This window comes from Drosophila albomicans, chromosome X (genome assembly GCF_009650485.2).
Source record: "Drosophila albomicans strain 15112-1751.03 chromosome X, ASM965048v2, whole genome shotgun sequence".
NCBI lineage: Eukaryota > Metazoa > Arthropoda > Insecta > Diptera > Drosophilidae > Drosophila > Drosophila albomicans.
Window position 1 is genome coordinate 25831763 of NC_047627.2, and position 15877 is coordinate 25847639.

A 15877-nucleotide genomic window follows, 5' to 3' on the forward strand; every position below is an offset into this window, starting at 1 on the left:
TTGTCATATTCTGGCTACTTTTTCGGCTAGGTGGCAGCACTGATTAGCGTTGTCTAGGCTGTAAGTGATGCGAGACTCTCTCAGAGCACTCACTGATAGTTCAGTCTGCCGCTTGACGTGCTGCCCAACAGTCGCAACAGCAAAATACAAAAGAAAAACATATCAAAATCATGAGCTGCCCTTATGCTGGCAATGGGTAAGCAGAGTATCTTCTTCAATCGAACAATCGAACAATCGCTCAATTCTCAATCATCACTCCGATACAATACCAAATAGCAATGACCATGATGAGTCGGCTGTGCCGCTGACCACCGAGGTGGGCAAGATCTATGGCGAGTATCTGATGCTGGACAAGCTGCTCGATGCCCAGTGCATGCTCTCCCAGGAGGACAAGCGACCCGTTCACGATGAGCATCTGTTTATCATAACGCATCAGGGTGAGTACGTTACCCCTCTCTCTCTCACTCACTCTCTCTATCTCTATCTCTCTTTGCAGCGTATGAGCTGTGGTTCAAACAAATCATCTTCGAATTCGATTCGATACGCGACATGCTCAACACGGAGGTCATCGATGAGACCAAAACCCTGGAAATTGTCAAGCGATTAAATCGCGTTGTACTCATACTTAAGGTAAGCTCAAGTGATCGTGATATTGATCTCATCGCAATGAAACTGATCGCTAAGACAGCCCCATTAAAGGGAGAAATTAATCTTGCATTGATCTTGAGCACTTTTATTATTGTCGCCATCAAAAGAATTGTCTATTTGGCATCAAGTTTGTCTTCTAGAAGAAGAGAAATGATCTTGTATTGATCTTGAACACTTTTATTTTTGTCAACATCGCTAGATCCATGGATCCTGAATGCATCAAAAGGATTGTCTATTTAGCATAAAGTTTTTCTTTTAGAAGACGAAAAACGATCTTGCATTGATCTTAAACACTTTTATAATTTCCTCCTAGATAGATCCTAAGCGCATATAGTTTTTCTTCTATGTAGAAGACTGACAGTCATCCTTGTAAACTCTTTCTTTTTATTACTTTCCATTTTTAATGATCACTTGGATCTCTTTGAAAGATGTTTTTCATATTAAGTGAACTGTTTAAAATCGTTTTGAGTTAAGCTTTTGACTGATGAATCCTCTAAGTCTAAACGATTTGTCATGTGATCGCTTTGTAGATTATACTTTTGTTGTTACTGTTTATAATCCAAAATTCCCTTTTCACATAATTCCACAGTTACTGGTGGATCAGGTCCCTATATTGGAAACAATGACACCGCTGGATTTCATGGACTTTCGCAAGTATCTGGCGCCAGCATCGGGCTTTCAATCGCTGCAGTTTCGCCTGATGGAGAACAAGCTGGGTGTGCTCACCGAGCAGCGGGTGAAGTACAACCAAAAGTACACAGATGTCTTTGGGAGCGATGCCCAAGCGTTGAACGCTATACGCAGCTCTGAGGATGAACCCTCGCTGCTGGAATTGGTGCAACGTTGGCTGGAACGCACACCGGGACTCGAGGAAGATGGCTTCAATTTTTGGGACAAATTCCAACAGAGTGTTGATAAGTTCTTGGAGGCACAGGTACAGAGTGCTCTCCTCGAGCCTGTGGAGCGGGCCAAAAACTATCGCCTGATGGACATTGAGAAGCGTCGCGAAGTCTATCGCTCGATCTTCGATCCGGCGGTGCATGAGGCGCTGGTGAAGCGTGGCGATCGTCGGTTCAGTCATCGAGCGTTGCAGGGTGCCATCATGATCACATTCTATCGTGACGAGCCACGCTTCAGTCAGCCCCATCAGCTACTCACACTGCTCATGGACATTGACTCGTTGATCACCAAGTGGCGCTGTAAGTTTCTCTCTGTCAGTCTTTCTTCTTAGTTGACACTTTCGTTTTTTTCTTTAGACAATCATGTGATCATGGTGCAACGCATGATCGGTTCACAGCAATTGGGCACAGGCGGCTCATCCGGCTATCAATATCTACGCTCCACACTCAGGTGAGTCGATAAAGAGAGATAACACGAGAGAGATCGATCGTTGATCTTTTCTGTTGCAGCGATCGCTATAAAGTATTTCTGGATCTGTTCAATCTGTCAACGTTTCTGATACCCCGCGAAGCGATTCCCCCCTTGGACGAGACTATTCGCAGCAAGCTTATTCATAAAAGCACCTGAGATGAGCTACATCTCTGCTCTGTTGAAGACTTCAAGATCACTAGCCACATTGTCTAAGCTTAAGATGTTTTGATCAAATAAAAATGTTCATAGCACCATTTTGGGGGTTCTTGTGATTTCTGATCGATACAAGTCATAATGAAAATAATATTAGCTTTCATAATCATCATAAATGAAAGTGGAGAAGGGAAAAACAACATTTAATCGATCTACAGAGTATTTGCAAGTCGGGAAAACGTGTCGTACTTGCATTTTGCTAAGAAGCCCAAATGTATGCTACAAATCTAAACAATCCAGGAAGAAGTTATGAAGCAACACTTTAATACATTATTACAAAACTAATTTTGAAAATATATTATATTCCGAATATTGAAAATTACAAATTTAAACAATTAAATTGGTTTGGAAAGTCATTCATCAATTTTTTATTTTCTTTCCTTTCTAGAAGTATCTTTTCAGTATTGAAATATTTTTCTTCAGGGTTTCTTTTCGATCTAACTTGGATAATTTCTGAAAATCCATTAAAAAAAGCAAATTTTAATAGAGAAAATAGTGTTGCGCAGTTTAATTGAGAAGCCTTAAAAAATGTAAAACGGGCCAAATTAAAGCGAAATTAATTATGAAATGCCGTGGCTCTTTTGTTTGCTACAATTGTTTGATTAAACGATCAGAAGAAATTCTCATATAGTATAATCTCTCTTTTCTTACCTAACGGATGTGTACACTTTCGTATGTGGTATAGAACGAATTCTAATACTTAGAAATAGAAATAAAAATAATGTCGCAACCTTTCCCAATGGCCTTTTTGGTATATAAAATTGATAAGCGTTCCACAGTTTCCAGTTTCGTTTCATTAGGAATGAGCTCAAAGCAAACAACATCTCGAACTCGTAAGAGTCGATAAGATCGACTATAAAATACCTGATAACCAAAGCAAATTTTATATGAACAGAATAAAATTGAATTCGTTGAGTTTATTAAATTATTATTTTTTGGCAAAATGTTAACAACCTCATTCGATTGTCACTAAGTTAAAATACCCATCAATCCGGGTATAGAAATTCATCTAAGTGCGATCAGCAGCAACAACAATTACAACACGGTGCAATTTATAATTGTTTTGAGTAGTTGAATTCAATGGAATTCAGGTCGTCTGAAGAGAGAGAGAGAGGGAGAGAGAGAGAGGGAGACACAACTTATGCTAAACCTTATTCAAGGGCCTGAGCCTCAAGTTAATATTATGCATTTTATGTAAGTCAATAAAACCCATTCAAATGAAATGAAATGAAATGAAAGCAAACGATAAAATCAAAGTGCACCGCTAATATTCTATTTTCGTTTTGCTTCCGGTTTTTTATTTTCCTCTCCTGCAATTAAAGGGAATAATGAACACTGAAATAGCAGAGCATAATTACACAGCACAACCCTCCAATCCAGGCTTACCACCCCTACAGCATCATCCAGAAGAACCCTCTGCACTTGGTCCACTGGCAAGTTCAAATGAATTTAGGCAAACGATGGTGAAAAGTTTTCGGAATACAGCGACTGCTGAATGCGCTGTAAATAGAAATAGAAAAACAGGTACAGTTGCCTCCCATTTTTACTTCAGTTAGAGAAACTGGTTCTATTGTGTGCAGATTTATTTCTTGAAATTTACATACTACTATTGAGCCAGCTTTAATTTATTTTGCTACACGGGAAAAAGAGAGAATTCAATTAAATACAAATATTCCATCACTACACAAAATGTTCAGCTATCAATTTTAGATTTAAAATAACTCCTTGTGATGATCAAGATAAATACGCGGAAGTCGAGCTTCAAAAATTCCGCTCTAACTTCATTATTCGTCATAGCTTTTAACAATTGCACGTGCACACAGTAATTATCATGTGTATTTTAAGATCAAGGCTGGGCAGTGAAAGTGCGAGTGAGACAGCTAAGCTTACGTCAGTGCAGTCAACTTTCAAAATGGATCACAATCCGCGTATTACAAGTAAAAGCTGTTTGGCACAGTCCATTTGAATCCTCGCAAGTGGATCCTCAAAAGCTGTTTGTCATAGACAAATTAACTGCTCTCTGCTGATCGGACAAAAGCTGCTTGATTTGGGTGAGGCAACTGAAATGCTTCAGTTAAAACGTAGTAGCGCAGCGTTGAGCGGCCCGAAACCCACGCTAAATGCTGCTCCGACATCAGCTCATTAATAAAGAAAATAAAAACAAATATAAAAGCAAAACACTAACAACAACAACAAAGGCAGCACAGTTGATGGCGGATGCCCGCCGTTGAAGTCAGCACAGCGTAAGCAAAGCACTGTCTCAGGTCTCAGTCGTGTGCTGAATCTCTGACCAGTTGGTTGTGTTTTTGTTTCTCCACACCGCACCACGGCAAAGACGTGCGTTAAAAGTAGCGCAGCAAAGTGATAATAAAACCCAACTTAAGCAACAGCAACAACAACGGCTACAAAATGCGTTGTCTGGCATTGAGCGCGTTGTTTGTTTGCGTTGTCATCGCCGGCCAGTGCGAAATTGCAGGTAAGCAAGTGATCAAGCAAACCGCCTCAGGGGCAGGTAGACGACAAATGTATGATCGCACCATAAATTGGCAAACCAATGAATTCTCCTTTGCCAAAGTGCAAAGGACACATCTGAAACACATTTTTCAAAATACATATGCAATTAAAATGCGACGTTCGAGGTGTGTGGCCGCAGTTAGAGCGCGACTCAGAAAATATACTAAATCACTTTGCTTAGTTAAGGACTCACTTAAAATATACTTGGTCAAATATACCAAACGAGCCACCTGTGGGACCGTACCTTAAGCGCAGCTCAAGCAAATATACTAAAGGACGATCATGAAATATACGTTACAAATATACCGAAAAGTATAATATTTTAATTTCAATTGCAGCTGGCTACAAGAGCGAAATTGAAATAACCCCCGCTCCCGATGTGGAAGTTACTACCAAGAAATCCAGCTGGTTTGGCGGCTTCAAAAAATTCTTCGGCAGCAGCGAAACCACAACAACAACAACCACGACGACGACGACGACGACAACAACAACGCCACGGTCTGTACCTGTGACGCCGGCACAGAAGCCACCACCATTGGTCATTTCGCATGCACCGTTGATGCCACTGGGACCACGCCCCGATACGCCCGCCTCGTCGCCATTTGGCTCAGCACAGCCATCGCCGGTACATGGCCCCCAATGGCCAACTGCAGCTGGTGCCACGCCCACCACTGCCGCCTCACCGCAGCAGGGACGTTTCGGTCAACCTGGGCAAGCATCAACGGCACCCAATTTGCCGCCCGGCTTTGCTCCATATCGACCACAGAAGCCACAGCCAAGTGGCTTTGATTTGAGCTATTCTGGTGGTGGAGGAGTTGGAGGAGGAGGAGGAGCTGCAAATCCAGTGCGTCCCAGTTTTGGCTTGGCGCCCATGACCAGCTCCACAACGACAACCACCACGACGACAACGACAACACAGCGACCTAAGACGCCGACACCTGGCGTCGATTTGCGCTTCGGCGGCAGCTCCACAACATCCACAGTGCATCCTCAGCCTCAGCCGTCCAAGGATGCCTTCCCCACGCTGCCCGTGCCACGTCGTCCCTCTATCAAGGAGGATTACCCACCGCTGCCCACGGCCAAGACGCCAACTGTGCCCAGCACGCCCACTTCGCCGTCGGCTTGGCAATCGCCTCTGCCTACACCAGCCCAGCCAGCTGTGAGGCCAACACCAGGACATTCGACAACGACCACCACTACAACGACGACCACAACAGGTGGCCATTCCGGTGTATCCTTTGTGCCCCACACTGGTGGCGTCACCACAACCACAGTGCGTCCTGGTTTCCAATCGTCTGGCAACTCGGTGGCCAGCGATGATGAGATACGCCAGCTGACCGAGCAGCTGTACACTAAGGAATCCAACAGTCAGCTGAATAACATTGCGGTGAACCTCCAGGGACGCACTCGCTCCATTGACAGCGCCGATGAGGCGCCGCAGCCGCTGCTCACGGTGGACTCCAAGGCACTGCAACCAGAAACGATTGCCAAGATGCGACTGCTGTTCAACAACTACGAGCAGGACACGATGGTCAACGAGCATGTGACCGCCAATGAGCGACGCGAGGAGAACGAATTCCTCGATGCTGTTATGGCCACCGGAGTTATGCGTCAAGCGATGCTGTTCCTGCAGCAGAAGGGTTTGGTTACGCCCGACCCGAAGACACATCGAGATCTGGTTAAGGAGCTGTGGTTCACGCAGTATTCCCGCGGCCAGGGCAAGATTGGCAGCTCTGGGTTTGAGCATGTTTTCGTGCATGAGGTGAAGAATGGCACCATTATTGGTTTCCACAACTGGGTGTATGTCAACGAGGAGGAGCAGGCCGGTCGCTTCGACTACAAGGGCTACATGAAAGAGCAGGATATTGGCACCGTAAGTCGTAATCCTTTAACAGAGTAACATAACCACCAGTGCATCATCATCGATTATCTATTGCAGAAAGGAAAAGTGATCAAGCTGCGTTTTTCACACAAGGGTCTGAATAAGCCGGTGGACACCATGTTTGTGGGCACCTCGCCGGAACTGGAACTGGCGCTGTACACCGTCTGTTTCCAGCTGCGTCCGGATCGCACTTGCCCCGTCTCCTTGGGCAATAGCAAGTTCGGCATTGTCACCTATTCGTGGCGCTATCGCGGCAAGAGCCTCATTGGCAGCGCCTATCCTGAGATTTGAGTGTAGTGCACATTTTTTTTAGCTTTGTGCTACTATCACTATTCTTTTTTTTCCTCTCTTTTGTCTAAAATAAAGAAATAAACACTTACATATATTGTGCGTTACGATTATTTGAAAAGGTAAACATACATTTGTACTTGTTGCATGCGATAACATTTTAAATGTATCGATAACATTCGTTACGATAACGCTGCTTTTGATATTACTCAAAGCACTATTGACAAGCGGAACTTGAAGCATACGAGTTATGAAATTAAGTAAATGGAAGAAATGAACAGAAATGTAAGTAATAATAATAATTGAAATAAATAATGTGATTCAGAATCACCTGTGGACAGCAGCAGTGTGACCATGTTGTCGCACCAAAATGGTATATTTGGCCATGCAACCTACGGTCACACAGCACATTGTAATAAGTAGTATTTTCTAGAGTTTTCAGCCAACGAGTACGTACGTCTCAGAGACAAAGAGAATAAAACGCATCGCAGCGATTTAAATATTTATCAACATCATATTAAATCAACAACTACAGTAATTGCAGTGTGTGTGTTAACTAACTAACGAGGACCCAGCATGGATTTCGGTGCCTTGTTGCATTACGCCAAGAAGAAAAATGATGCAGTCACCAAAATTGAGGTTTGTTGTGTGGGTTTTCTTCCCCCCATTTGGTGTTGTTGCTTTTATTGTTGCTGTTGTTGATGGAGAAAGAAACAACGACAAGATTTCAATGAAGTACGCGTATGTGTGTGTGCTGGACCAGGATGCCTCGAACAGCTGTTCGATAAAACAGGCTGTGCATGCTGCATGCTGCATGCTGCATTCCCCATATGGTTGCTGCCGTCCGGTGTGCGCTCGTCTCCCATTTCGTTATCGCTTGCGGATCGTCGTCAAGTAGGTCATACAATGACCCCACGAATCGAACGAAAGCTGCAGGCGAGTGTGCTCGACACTTGGATACTTACTCATTGCTACGAATCGCATTTACTGTGACCAACGATCCACACTTGATGTGCAAGCATGCGGGCTGCTCTCGAGTGTGCTCGACTTTCCGATACTCGCTGCTGTAAAACTCATTTTCATGTTGATCATACGCTTTAAATGGAATTCACAGAATATGAGCTATTGTAGATTAGGCGAGAAACCCCAAAAAAATTGATTACATATGTACATATGTAAAACACTTTCGCTTTCAATTTGATGGGGCGATTGTATGGAATTTTTTGAATACGTACAGTTTGTGATAATAAAACACATAAAATACCTGATGGGCTTCTTGCGGTTACCAACTTCTGCCCGTGACGAATAGTTTTGTTTAATACTCTCAAATTAAACCCTAAAGGAAGAGCTACAAATTTTTAACTTCTCCTCTATCTTCATTCTACATTTAAATTTTAAATTTAACTAATATCTCTCTGCTTTCATCCGTCTGTCTTTCACTTTCTCGTTTCCAGCAGAATAAATACTATAGCACCAAGTATGCGCCGCCCAAGAAGGAGAGCAAGGAGAGCAAACAGCTGTCGAGCAACATACAGAAGTTCCTCAAGAAACGCGAGGCGGAGGAAAGCGAACGCAAGAAACAGGAGCGCGACAAGCTGAACAATTTGCTGGCAATGCGCGACGAGAAGTCCAAGAATAAGATACGCAAAATGCTCAAAGTGACCAAGTCGGCGAACAAATCGGTGCTTGAAGACTGTGATACCGCGGCTGGCGATGGCGAGCAGCACGATGGCGATGATTATGGCTATGTGTCGAACGAGGCGAACGCCTTTTATCAGAAGTACATCGAGAAGGTGAAGGATGTGCAGGAGGACAAAGGATTTGCGCCCAGTAGGCCGCAATCGTTGCGGGATCTCTCTGGCACCAAGGAGCGCGTCAAGGCTGCCATCACCCGGGAGCGTGAGGAGGCCAAAACACACACGCGGCAGCGGCTAAGCACAGGAGCGAGTGCGAGTTCGAAAAGCGAACCGAGTGTGGCGCGTAGTTATAGCACCTCGTCGAAGACGCTGTACAATCCCGAGGCGGAGCGTCGCGCCCAGGAGGAGGAGCAACGCAAGCAGGAGGAAAAGGAGCGCGAAAAGCGAAAGATGAAGCGACCAGCGCAACCACCGCCCATGGATTTCCAGGCGCTACTGCGTCTGGCCGAGAAGAAGCAACACGAGCCCGTGGCAATGGCGGCGCCCGAAAAGAAAAAGGAGCCGGAGCGTTTGTTGTCGGCACGCGAGCAGCGTGAACAGGAGGAACGACAGCGCTACAAGGAGCAGCGAGCGCAGCGTGATCGCATGCGAGAGCAGGGAACGTCAACAGCTGCTGGCAAGGAGCAGCGGAGCAATGGCAATGCCACAGCTCAGGCGCCAGCTCGAATGGAGCCCAATGGTCGCATACCCAAGCTGAACAAATCGCCAGCCGTGGCCAGCAGCAAGGCGGCGGAGTCAGGGAGATCTGCGTCAAGCAGCGGCAGCGATGCCAAAGCGAAGCCCACAAGTGATAGCCTCAAGCGGCCAACGTCAAGTGCCCCAGGAAGCAGCAGCAGTAGCAGCAACAGTTCCAGCCTCAAAACAGCCACAAAATCCTCAAGCAGCAATGGCACCGCCAGCGGGAGTAGCAGCGCTTCGAAGCGTCCCCAAGGCAGCGCCAGCAACAGCAACACAAAACCATCGTCAGCAACGACGTCTTCGTCAACGTCGTCGGCGGCGGCTTCATCATCATCATCCAAACCCGCTGCGAAAACGGAATCTCGCAATCCATACGCGGCCGCTGTCAAAGCGGGAGCGACTCGCGAATTTCCACCACGAGAACCGATCGCCAAGACGCGCGCCTTCCCGCCCAGCGATGTGCAGCGTTCGGCACCGCGTCGACCGCCTCCGCCTGGCGATGCACGTGGCGGTGGCGGTGGTGGTCGAGGTGGTTCATCGGCGCAGGCGTCGTCGCGAAGGCAGCCAGAGATGAGCAACAAAAGTGAGTGACGCAATGAGCAGGAATGAATCCTAATCCGAATTAACCAATCCATCCAATCATCCATCCATCCATCTATCCAATGCATCACAACTAACTCAAATCGAACTGTTGCATGTAATTGAACAAACCAACCCATTTGTAAACAATTGAAAACCAGATTCATTCACCAATCAATATTACTAACACAAAAAAACATAAAAATGTAATTAATAATACTAAAACAAATTCGTTTATTTAGAGAATTGATCTTATACTACTAACATGAAGATAGTTACAAAATTGAAATTCAATTAATGAATGAGTCATTAGTCAACATTATCTATAGAATAATGTTGCTAACAAAAGATAAGAGGACGAAAGTAAATTTATATGATTAACATAGTTAGCAAATAGAATTTAATTTTATTTCATTTATAATTTATTTTATACAAATGAATTACTTACTTAGTTGTCTTAAGTAGTTAATTTACTAAAAAGTATTTGAAATGTTTAAAGTTATAACAAATTGAAACAACTAAAACAAAGTTATTAGAATTCAAAATTAATCATTTACTAATTCGATAGCATAATTTAGATGCATGCGTATTAAGCTTAGTGAATTGACAATTATTCCAGTGTTAATTGTAATTAAATTAGTCAAGTTAAACAGGGAATAGTGTGTGATATATAATTGTCTAGCACTCTACTGACGTAACTCACAAATAATTTGTTCAAGTATGGAAACTAATTGCATTACGTTGCCTCTTGCCTCTTCTAGGACGCATTTATGATGATGAGGATGATTCGGAGTACGATTCGGAGCTGGATGACTTCATCGACGATGGCGACTGCGAGGAGGATATTTCATCGCACATTCGTGATATCTTTGGCTATGATAAGCGCAGATATCGCGACATGGACGACGATGACGATCAAATGGAATCGAGTTTCGCGCAAGTGCAACGCGAGGAACTCATCAGCAAGAAACTAGGTAAGTCACATTGTTGTCATTACTTTTATTAATTCTAATGTATCAATTTATTCCTTCAGGCTTACAAGAGGACTTGGAAGATATGCGCATGGAAGCGCTGCATAAAAAGAATAAAATGGCCAAAAAGCGCAAGTAGTAATTGGATAAAAACTGCAACTGCAACAGCTCGTAGAACTTTCCACATAATGCATAATTTGCTCAACTGATAGTTTTCACCTCAACACACATGCAAAAGGAAATGCCTTTGATTTTGGACTCGACTCGATATCGCTTGATAAACCACACACTGAATTTAGAAAGTTTCAAACAAAATTCTCTCGTTCATTTCATTGGCAATTTGTTAAATGATTTGGTTTAGTTTTTGTTTTTTTTTTTTCAATTAATGCAAATTATATTCATGTATAGCTTAATATATATATATATCTGCGCATATATATTTAAATCAACTAAATTCAAGCCATTCGAATTGATTGCAAGTTTACAACAATCGTTAGAATGCCTCTAAATATAATATATATATATTTATATATTCCTCCCCCCGTAGAAATTGTTCCCCTATACAGAACTGTAACAGGTGAAAGAAGCTACCATAAAAACCAGCACAGTCAAACAAAAAACAAAAGCAAAAATAATACTACATTAATCTAGTACTATTTATATGTTAAGCATTAAATTCAAATTTGAACAGATTGTAAGTCTTTATTTATACGCAAAACACAAGATGTGAATCACATTTACTATTTACATGTTACAAAAGTCTCTCGTCTACCGTAAGTTTGTTTTGTATTTACTATAAATGTTAAATGTGTGTACCAAAGGGGCTTTTACTATTATCATTTTCGATTTTTTAATTGTGTTTTGTCCATTTTCTGTTCTTTTATTATTATGATTATATTGTTTGTTCTGTGTATGCTCCACTTGTCATCAAATTATTTATGTGTTTAATCTAAATAATTTACTGATTGTATTTAAAACTTTTGTGTTTCCATATTTCATTCATATTCATTTCATTTATGGCATCATCTCATTCTATTTTATTCTAGCCATCACACATTTCTAACATGGTTCATTTTTCAACTTATTTTATCATTTTATGGTATGTACTCTTATTTATTGAATTATAACTCAAGATCTATACAATTATCTAGAGTATTTCGGGTCACAAACTAAATAAGAATTTATTATTTGTTAAGTTCATTTTGTTGTACGATGAAAAAATTATATTAATTAGATCTAATACAATCGCTATAATCGCAAGCATTTCTCTTATCATGCTTAAGAAAGAGATAGAAATTAAGAGGGAGACAGAGATAAGATGACAGAAAGCGAGATCAATGGACGCTATTTCTATTTGAGTCTTAGCAAACATTAAAACTTGTAAGCAGACATTCACATTTTCCCTTATCTAGCATTCGGTAATCTATAAATGTCTCAAATTTGGAAGTTAGGCAAATGCTTTACACCAGATTAGAAGTCACCTTGAATACACACTTAAAATATATGTAAATAGACTGGAACAAAGTGCATTATTTTAGACTCGACTGTAGCTTTCTTATTTGTTGTGACTTAAAATATGGAAAAATGAAAAATGCGAGATTTCTGCATGAAATTGTTTTGTTATTTCTTTAGTATATTAAAAATGTATATTTTAATTTATTGTAAGTAGTTGATGAGCTGAGATGGGGATGGACAGAGAGAGAGAGAGAGTGAGAGAGGGAGGAAGAAGTGAGTAGATGATGCGAGTTAAACATAATCCAGGCTGGGACCAACTAGGACAGCGCTGCCCTCGCGTCGATAGTCGCAGATGGGATCGGGAACGTTCTCCTTGCTGCCAATGGCCGTGAGGGCCGAGTACGCTCTGTGCCCACTCAATGGACTGAGCTTGTGACCAATTCCCTCCAGATGATCAGCCGTACGTCGCGGCACCGATGGCTCCAATTCGACGTGCATCGGCACCAGCTGATGATGCAGTCGACCCGAGTTAACCGCATTGTAGACGGACTCCTTGAGCACAAAGTACCGGAGTATGGCCTGTGCCACCGAGGTGGTGATCTTTGGGCCGCCGGCGCCGCCAACAACCAGCTGGACATTGCCCTGTTTGTCGAGCACAATGCTGGGACATGCGGAAGACATGGGACGCTTGCCGGGCTTAATGTAATTCGCAGGACTATCGGGAATGCCAAAGGCATTCACACGTCCCGGCTTTGAGAAGTCATTCATCTGGTCGTTGAGTATGAATCCGGTTTGCCGCGATCGCAGCCGAGCACCGAGATCTCCGTTAATCGTGCTGGTCACCGAGATGGCATCGCCATTGGGCGCCAGCACCGAAATATGCGCAGTGCCATGATCCTCGACACTGCTAAAATTGGCGCCATAATAATGTATATCCTCAAACGTCACATCGTCCCGGATCAGTGCACGAATCTTGTCAGCGAATCTCGGATCGATCAGCTTCCGATAGTGCGGACGCACCGAGGGCTCAAAGTGCAGATCGCCCAGATTGCTACGTTGGCCATAGGCGTGCTTGAAGCTCTCCACGAGGCGATGCCAATACGTTTCGATCGGCATGTCCTTCGAGTGCAATTTGTCCATCACATTCACGATGAAGATCAACAGTGCTCCGCTGGTGGGCAGCGGTGTTGTGTACAAGTCGTAGCCGTGTCCAAAGCTGCTGCGCAGCGGTTCCTCCCAGCGCACACTAAAAGAGAGAGACAAAGAGAAGATAGAGCTTGATTACTACTAACTCAATCATTTAATTGGCCAAATATCTATTAATTAAAATGGGGAAAAGTGCTTGCGGAGATAAGCTGACAGGCTAGAAAAGGTAAACAACCGGGCTATATTTTATGATTATCATAATGAGTAAACAAAAAAGCAACATAATGTACTTAACTGACTCACTGACTGCTGTGGCAGTTATCCTAAACAACTTTAAATAAGTTCATTTCAAGATCACTTTTGTGCCAGCTATTTTAAACACACAATCAACTTCAAATAACATAATATACTATATGTATATATTATTTGTTGTATAAATTTGTGTGTGGCACTTATCATTAAAGTGCAGTTAAGCACACTACACCTTTCATTAGTCAGCAAAAGGTTAACGCGCTATATTTCATGTTGATTATATTGAGTAAACAAAACTGATTTAACTGTTTTGGCAGTTATCCTAAACAACTTTACTTTAATGACACTTTGTCGCACAAATTTGTGTGTGGCTCTTATCTTTGATGTTACTACACTTTTCATTAGTCAGCAAATTAAGCTAAGCTGCTCAATCAGCACTGATTTGCAAATACTAATATTCCCACTAAATTTAATGCAAAATATTGTTCGCTTTCCTAACAACTCGCTTAACTGCCACTTAATGAAAAAAACTGCAACTGAAGCAATAGAATTCTTAACTGTTTTCTACGTTTTTGTCATGTTTTCGTTCGGTGAAAGTTAAACAAGAAATTATATGCTGTTAAGCATAGCCTGAAAATTGAATTCGTTTAATCAAAAACTCGCTTAACCGCCACTAAGTGACATTAAGTGAGGCAATAATTTTGTAACTTATTTCTGCGTTTTTCTTCGACATGTTTTCTTTCGGTGACAGTTAAACAAAAAATCTAGGCTGCTCAGCGTACTCGGCTACCAAAAGCAATGTGGCCGCTAAGCGAGATAATCTCTTCGTTGGTTCCCACTCATATAAACATTATTATCACCGAAACTATCAGCGCTACCTTGACTATTTTTGGCATGCAAACTCCACATTCGACTCACTTGTAGCTCTGCAGATCCTGCTCGGTTATGATGCCGCCCATCTCCTGGATATCCTCGACCAACATACGTCCCACACGTCCACCTCGGTAGAGCACCTCAGCTCCCTCTGTGGCAATAATCTCTAGAGTGTCCGCTAGCACATGCCGATACATGACCTCGCCCTCTCTGTAGACGCGCTCTGTGGCGGGATTGATGAAGATCTCGGACATGGAGAGCTCCCGCCGGATGTGCTCCTCATTGTTGGCCAGCACGCCGGCCAAATAAAGCGAGACGGTGATGCCATTGCGACACAGCTCTATGGTCGGCTCAAAAAGTGCACGCCAGGGCAATTTGCCGAGTCGCTCGTGTAGCTTCCAATAGCCAAAGATCTCGCTGGGCACAGCACAGGACAAAGCGCCCGTCACATGATCATCCTTGGTTAGATTCACAAACATGTCTTGTGTTGCTGCCGCCGGCGCCGTTTCCCTTGCAATCAGTGTCTCCATCTGGCCAGTTGCCTTGTTGTAAATGGTGGCCACGAAGCCACCGCCAACTCCCAAGCTATGTGGCAACATAACGCCCTCGCAGAGCATTGTGGCAATTGCGGCATCGGCCGCTGAGCCCCCCACATCGAGCATTTGGCCACCGATCTCAGCACAGCCAACGCCATTGGAAGCAACGGCGCCAATGCGGCCATCTACCTCGTTGCCAAGGCCAAAGATTAGGCCCAAGACAAGGCAGCCAATGGCCACGATTAAAAGTATCCAAATGACGGCATATTCCGTGAGCTTGCTAAACGTAAAAAGAGGACTTGGGTTAAAGATTTGGGGAGAATTCGCTTAGTTTAGACATATGGTACATACGACATGCTTGAACGTTTTTCGCTTAAATTAAGTGTTTGCTTGGCTTGAGCTTGGCACGTCTGTCACTTGAAATCGATGTGAAGACACTGAAAGTGTCGTATTTGCCTTTATATTCCATATCCGGTTATCGCTTGGATAAGACTGATAAGACGTCCGACTGTCTCTATGATAAAACTGGACTTGATAGTGGACAATCTGTCTCATCTGCTTCTTTAGCTACCTGAGAATGATGACGTCCTTTGTTCGCTGATTTAACTTGGCTTAAAATGAGCAACGATACCAAAGAAACGAACCGACAAAACAATTTTATTTACTACATATTTTTATTCTTAATCAATTACTGCCCAAGTATATTTCTATATTTATGCATATCTATTTATCTTATCGGCGGACTAGATAAGTTAAGGCCGCAAATGTTAATAC

General features: G+C 43.1%; 4 protein-coding genes across 6 annotated transcripts; 3 read left to right on the plus strand and 1 right to left on the minus strand.

The window, feature by feature from the left end:
• Window positions 1-90: 90 nt before the first annotated feature.
• Window positions 91-2273, plus strand: LOC117568877 (tryptophan 2,3-dioxygenase). Its single transcript, XM_034249772.2, has 6 exons — window positions 91-196; window positions 277-437; window positions 497-630; window positions 1238-1847; window positions 1905-1998; window positions 2058-2273. Exons 1-6 carry the CDS (start codon window positions 171-173, stop codon window positions 2173-2175), a joined length of 1143 nt encoding a protein of 380 aa, XP_034105663.1. The 5' UTR covers window positions 91-170; the 3' UTR covers window positions 2176-2273.
• Window positions 2274-4490: 2217 nt separating this feature from the next.
• On the plus strand, window positions 4491-7007 carry LOC117568732 (endoribonuclease CG2145). The gene is made up of 3 exons (XM_034249558.2): window positions 4491-4708; window positions 5085-6619; window positions 6686-7007. The coding sequence occupies exons 1-3, from the start codon at window positions 4642-4644 to the stop codon at window positions 6917-6919; spliced, it is 1836 nt and encodes a 611-aa protein (XP_034105449.1). The 5' UTR covers window positions 4491-4641; the 3' UTR covers window positions 6920-7007.
• Window positions 7008-7349: 342 nt separating this feature from the next.
• LOC117568711 (protein SPT2 homolog) lies at window positions 7350-11742 on the plus strand. 3 transcript variants are annotated; one of them, XM_034249538.2, is made up of 5 exons: window positions 7350-7365; window positions 7452-7555; window positions 8371-9874; window positions 10632-10844; window positions 10904-11742. In XM_034249538.2, the coding sequence occupies exons 2-5, from the start codon at window positions 7493-7495 to the stop codon at window positions 10978-10980; spliced, it is 1857 nt and encodes a 618-aa protein (XP_034105429.1). In that variant the 5' UTR covers window positions 7350-7365; window positions 7452-7492; the 3' UTR covers window positions 10981-11742. The 3 variants fall into 3 exon arrangements, with proteins under 3 accessions (XP_034105429.1, XP_034105420.1, XP_034105436.1); XM_034249529.2 differs by having other exon boundaries at window positions 7350-7555; XM_034249545.2 differs by having other exon boundaries at window positions 7351-7555; window positions 8374-9874.
• A 310-nt stretch (window positions 11743-12052) lies between these two features.
• Window positions 12053-15583, minus strand: LOC117566055 (scoloptoxin SSD14). Its single transcript, XM_034245512.2, has 3 exons — window positions 15455-15583; window positions 14613-15383; window positions 12053-13542 (listed from the first exon to the last, which is right to left on the minus strand). Exons 1-3 carry the CDS (start codon window positions 15457-15459, stop codon window positions 12588-12590), a joined length of 1731 nt encoding a protein of 576 aa, XP_034101403.2. The 5' UTR covers window positions 15460-15583; the 3' UTR covers window positions 12053-12587.
• Window positions 15584-15877: the final 294 nt, after the last annotated feature.

Bases quoted from the DNA above. Each gene is read 5' to 3' on its own strand.
- LOC117568877 (XM_034249772.2), top strand. From the start codon at position 171: ATGAGCTGCCCTTATGCTGGCAATGG. The intron at 1,848-1,904 runs GTAAGTTTCTCT...TTTTTTCTTTAG, and splicing joins GTTGATCACCAAGTGGCGCT to ACAATCATGTGATCATGGTG. The intron at 1,999-2,057 runs GTGAGTCGATAA...TTTCTGTTGCAG, and splicing joins TATCTACGCTCCACACTCAG to CGATCGCTATAAAGTATTTC.
- LOC117568732 (XM_034249558.2), top strand. From the start codon at position 4,642: ATGCGTTGTCTGGCATTGAGCGCGTTGTTTGTTTGCGTTGTCATCGCC. The intron at 4,709-5,084 runs GTAAGCAAGTGA...TTTCAATTGCAG, and splicing joins CGGCCAGTGCGAAATTGCAG to CTGGCTACAAGAGCGAAATT. The intron at 6,620-6,685 runs GTAAGTCGTAAT...TATCTATTGCAG, and splicing joins AAGAGCAGGATATTGGCACC to AAAGGAAAAGTGATCAAGCT.
- LOC117568711 (XM_034249529.2), top strand. From the start codon at position 7,493: ATGGATTTCGGTGCCTTGTTGCATTACGCCAAGAAGAAAAATGATGCA. The intron at 7,556-8,370 runs GTTTGTTGTGTG...TCTCGTTTCCAG, and splicing joins ATGCAGTCACCAAAATTGAG to CAGAATAAATACTATAGCAC. The intron at 9,875-10,631 runs GTGAGTGACGCA...TGCCTCTTCTAG, and splicing joins GCCAGAGATGAGCAACAAAA to GACGCATTTATGATGATGAG.
- LOC117566055 (XM_034245512.2), bottom strand. The intron at 13,543-14,612 runs GTGAGTCGAATG...TCTCTCTTTTAG, and splicing joins CAGGATCTGCAGAGCTACAA to TGTGCGCTGGGAGGAACCGC.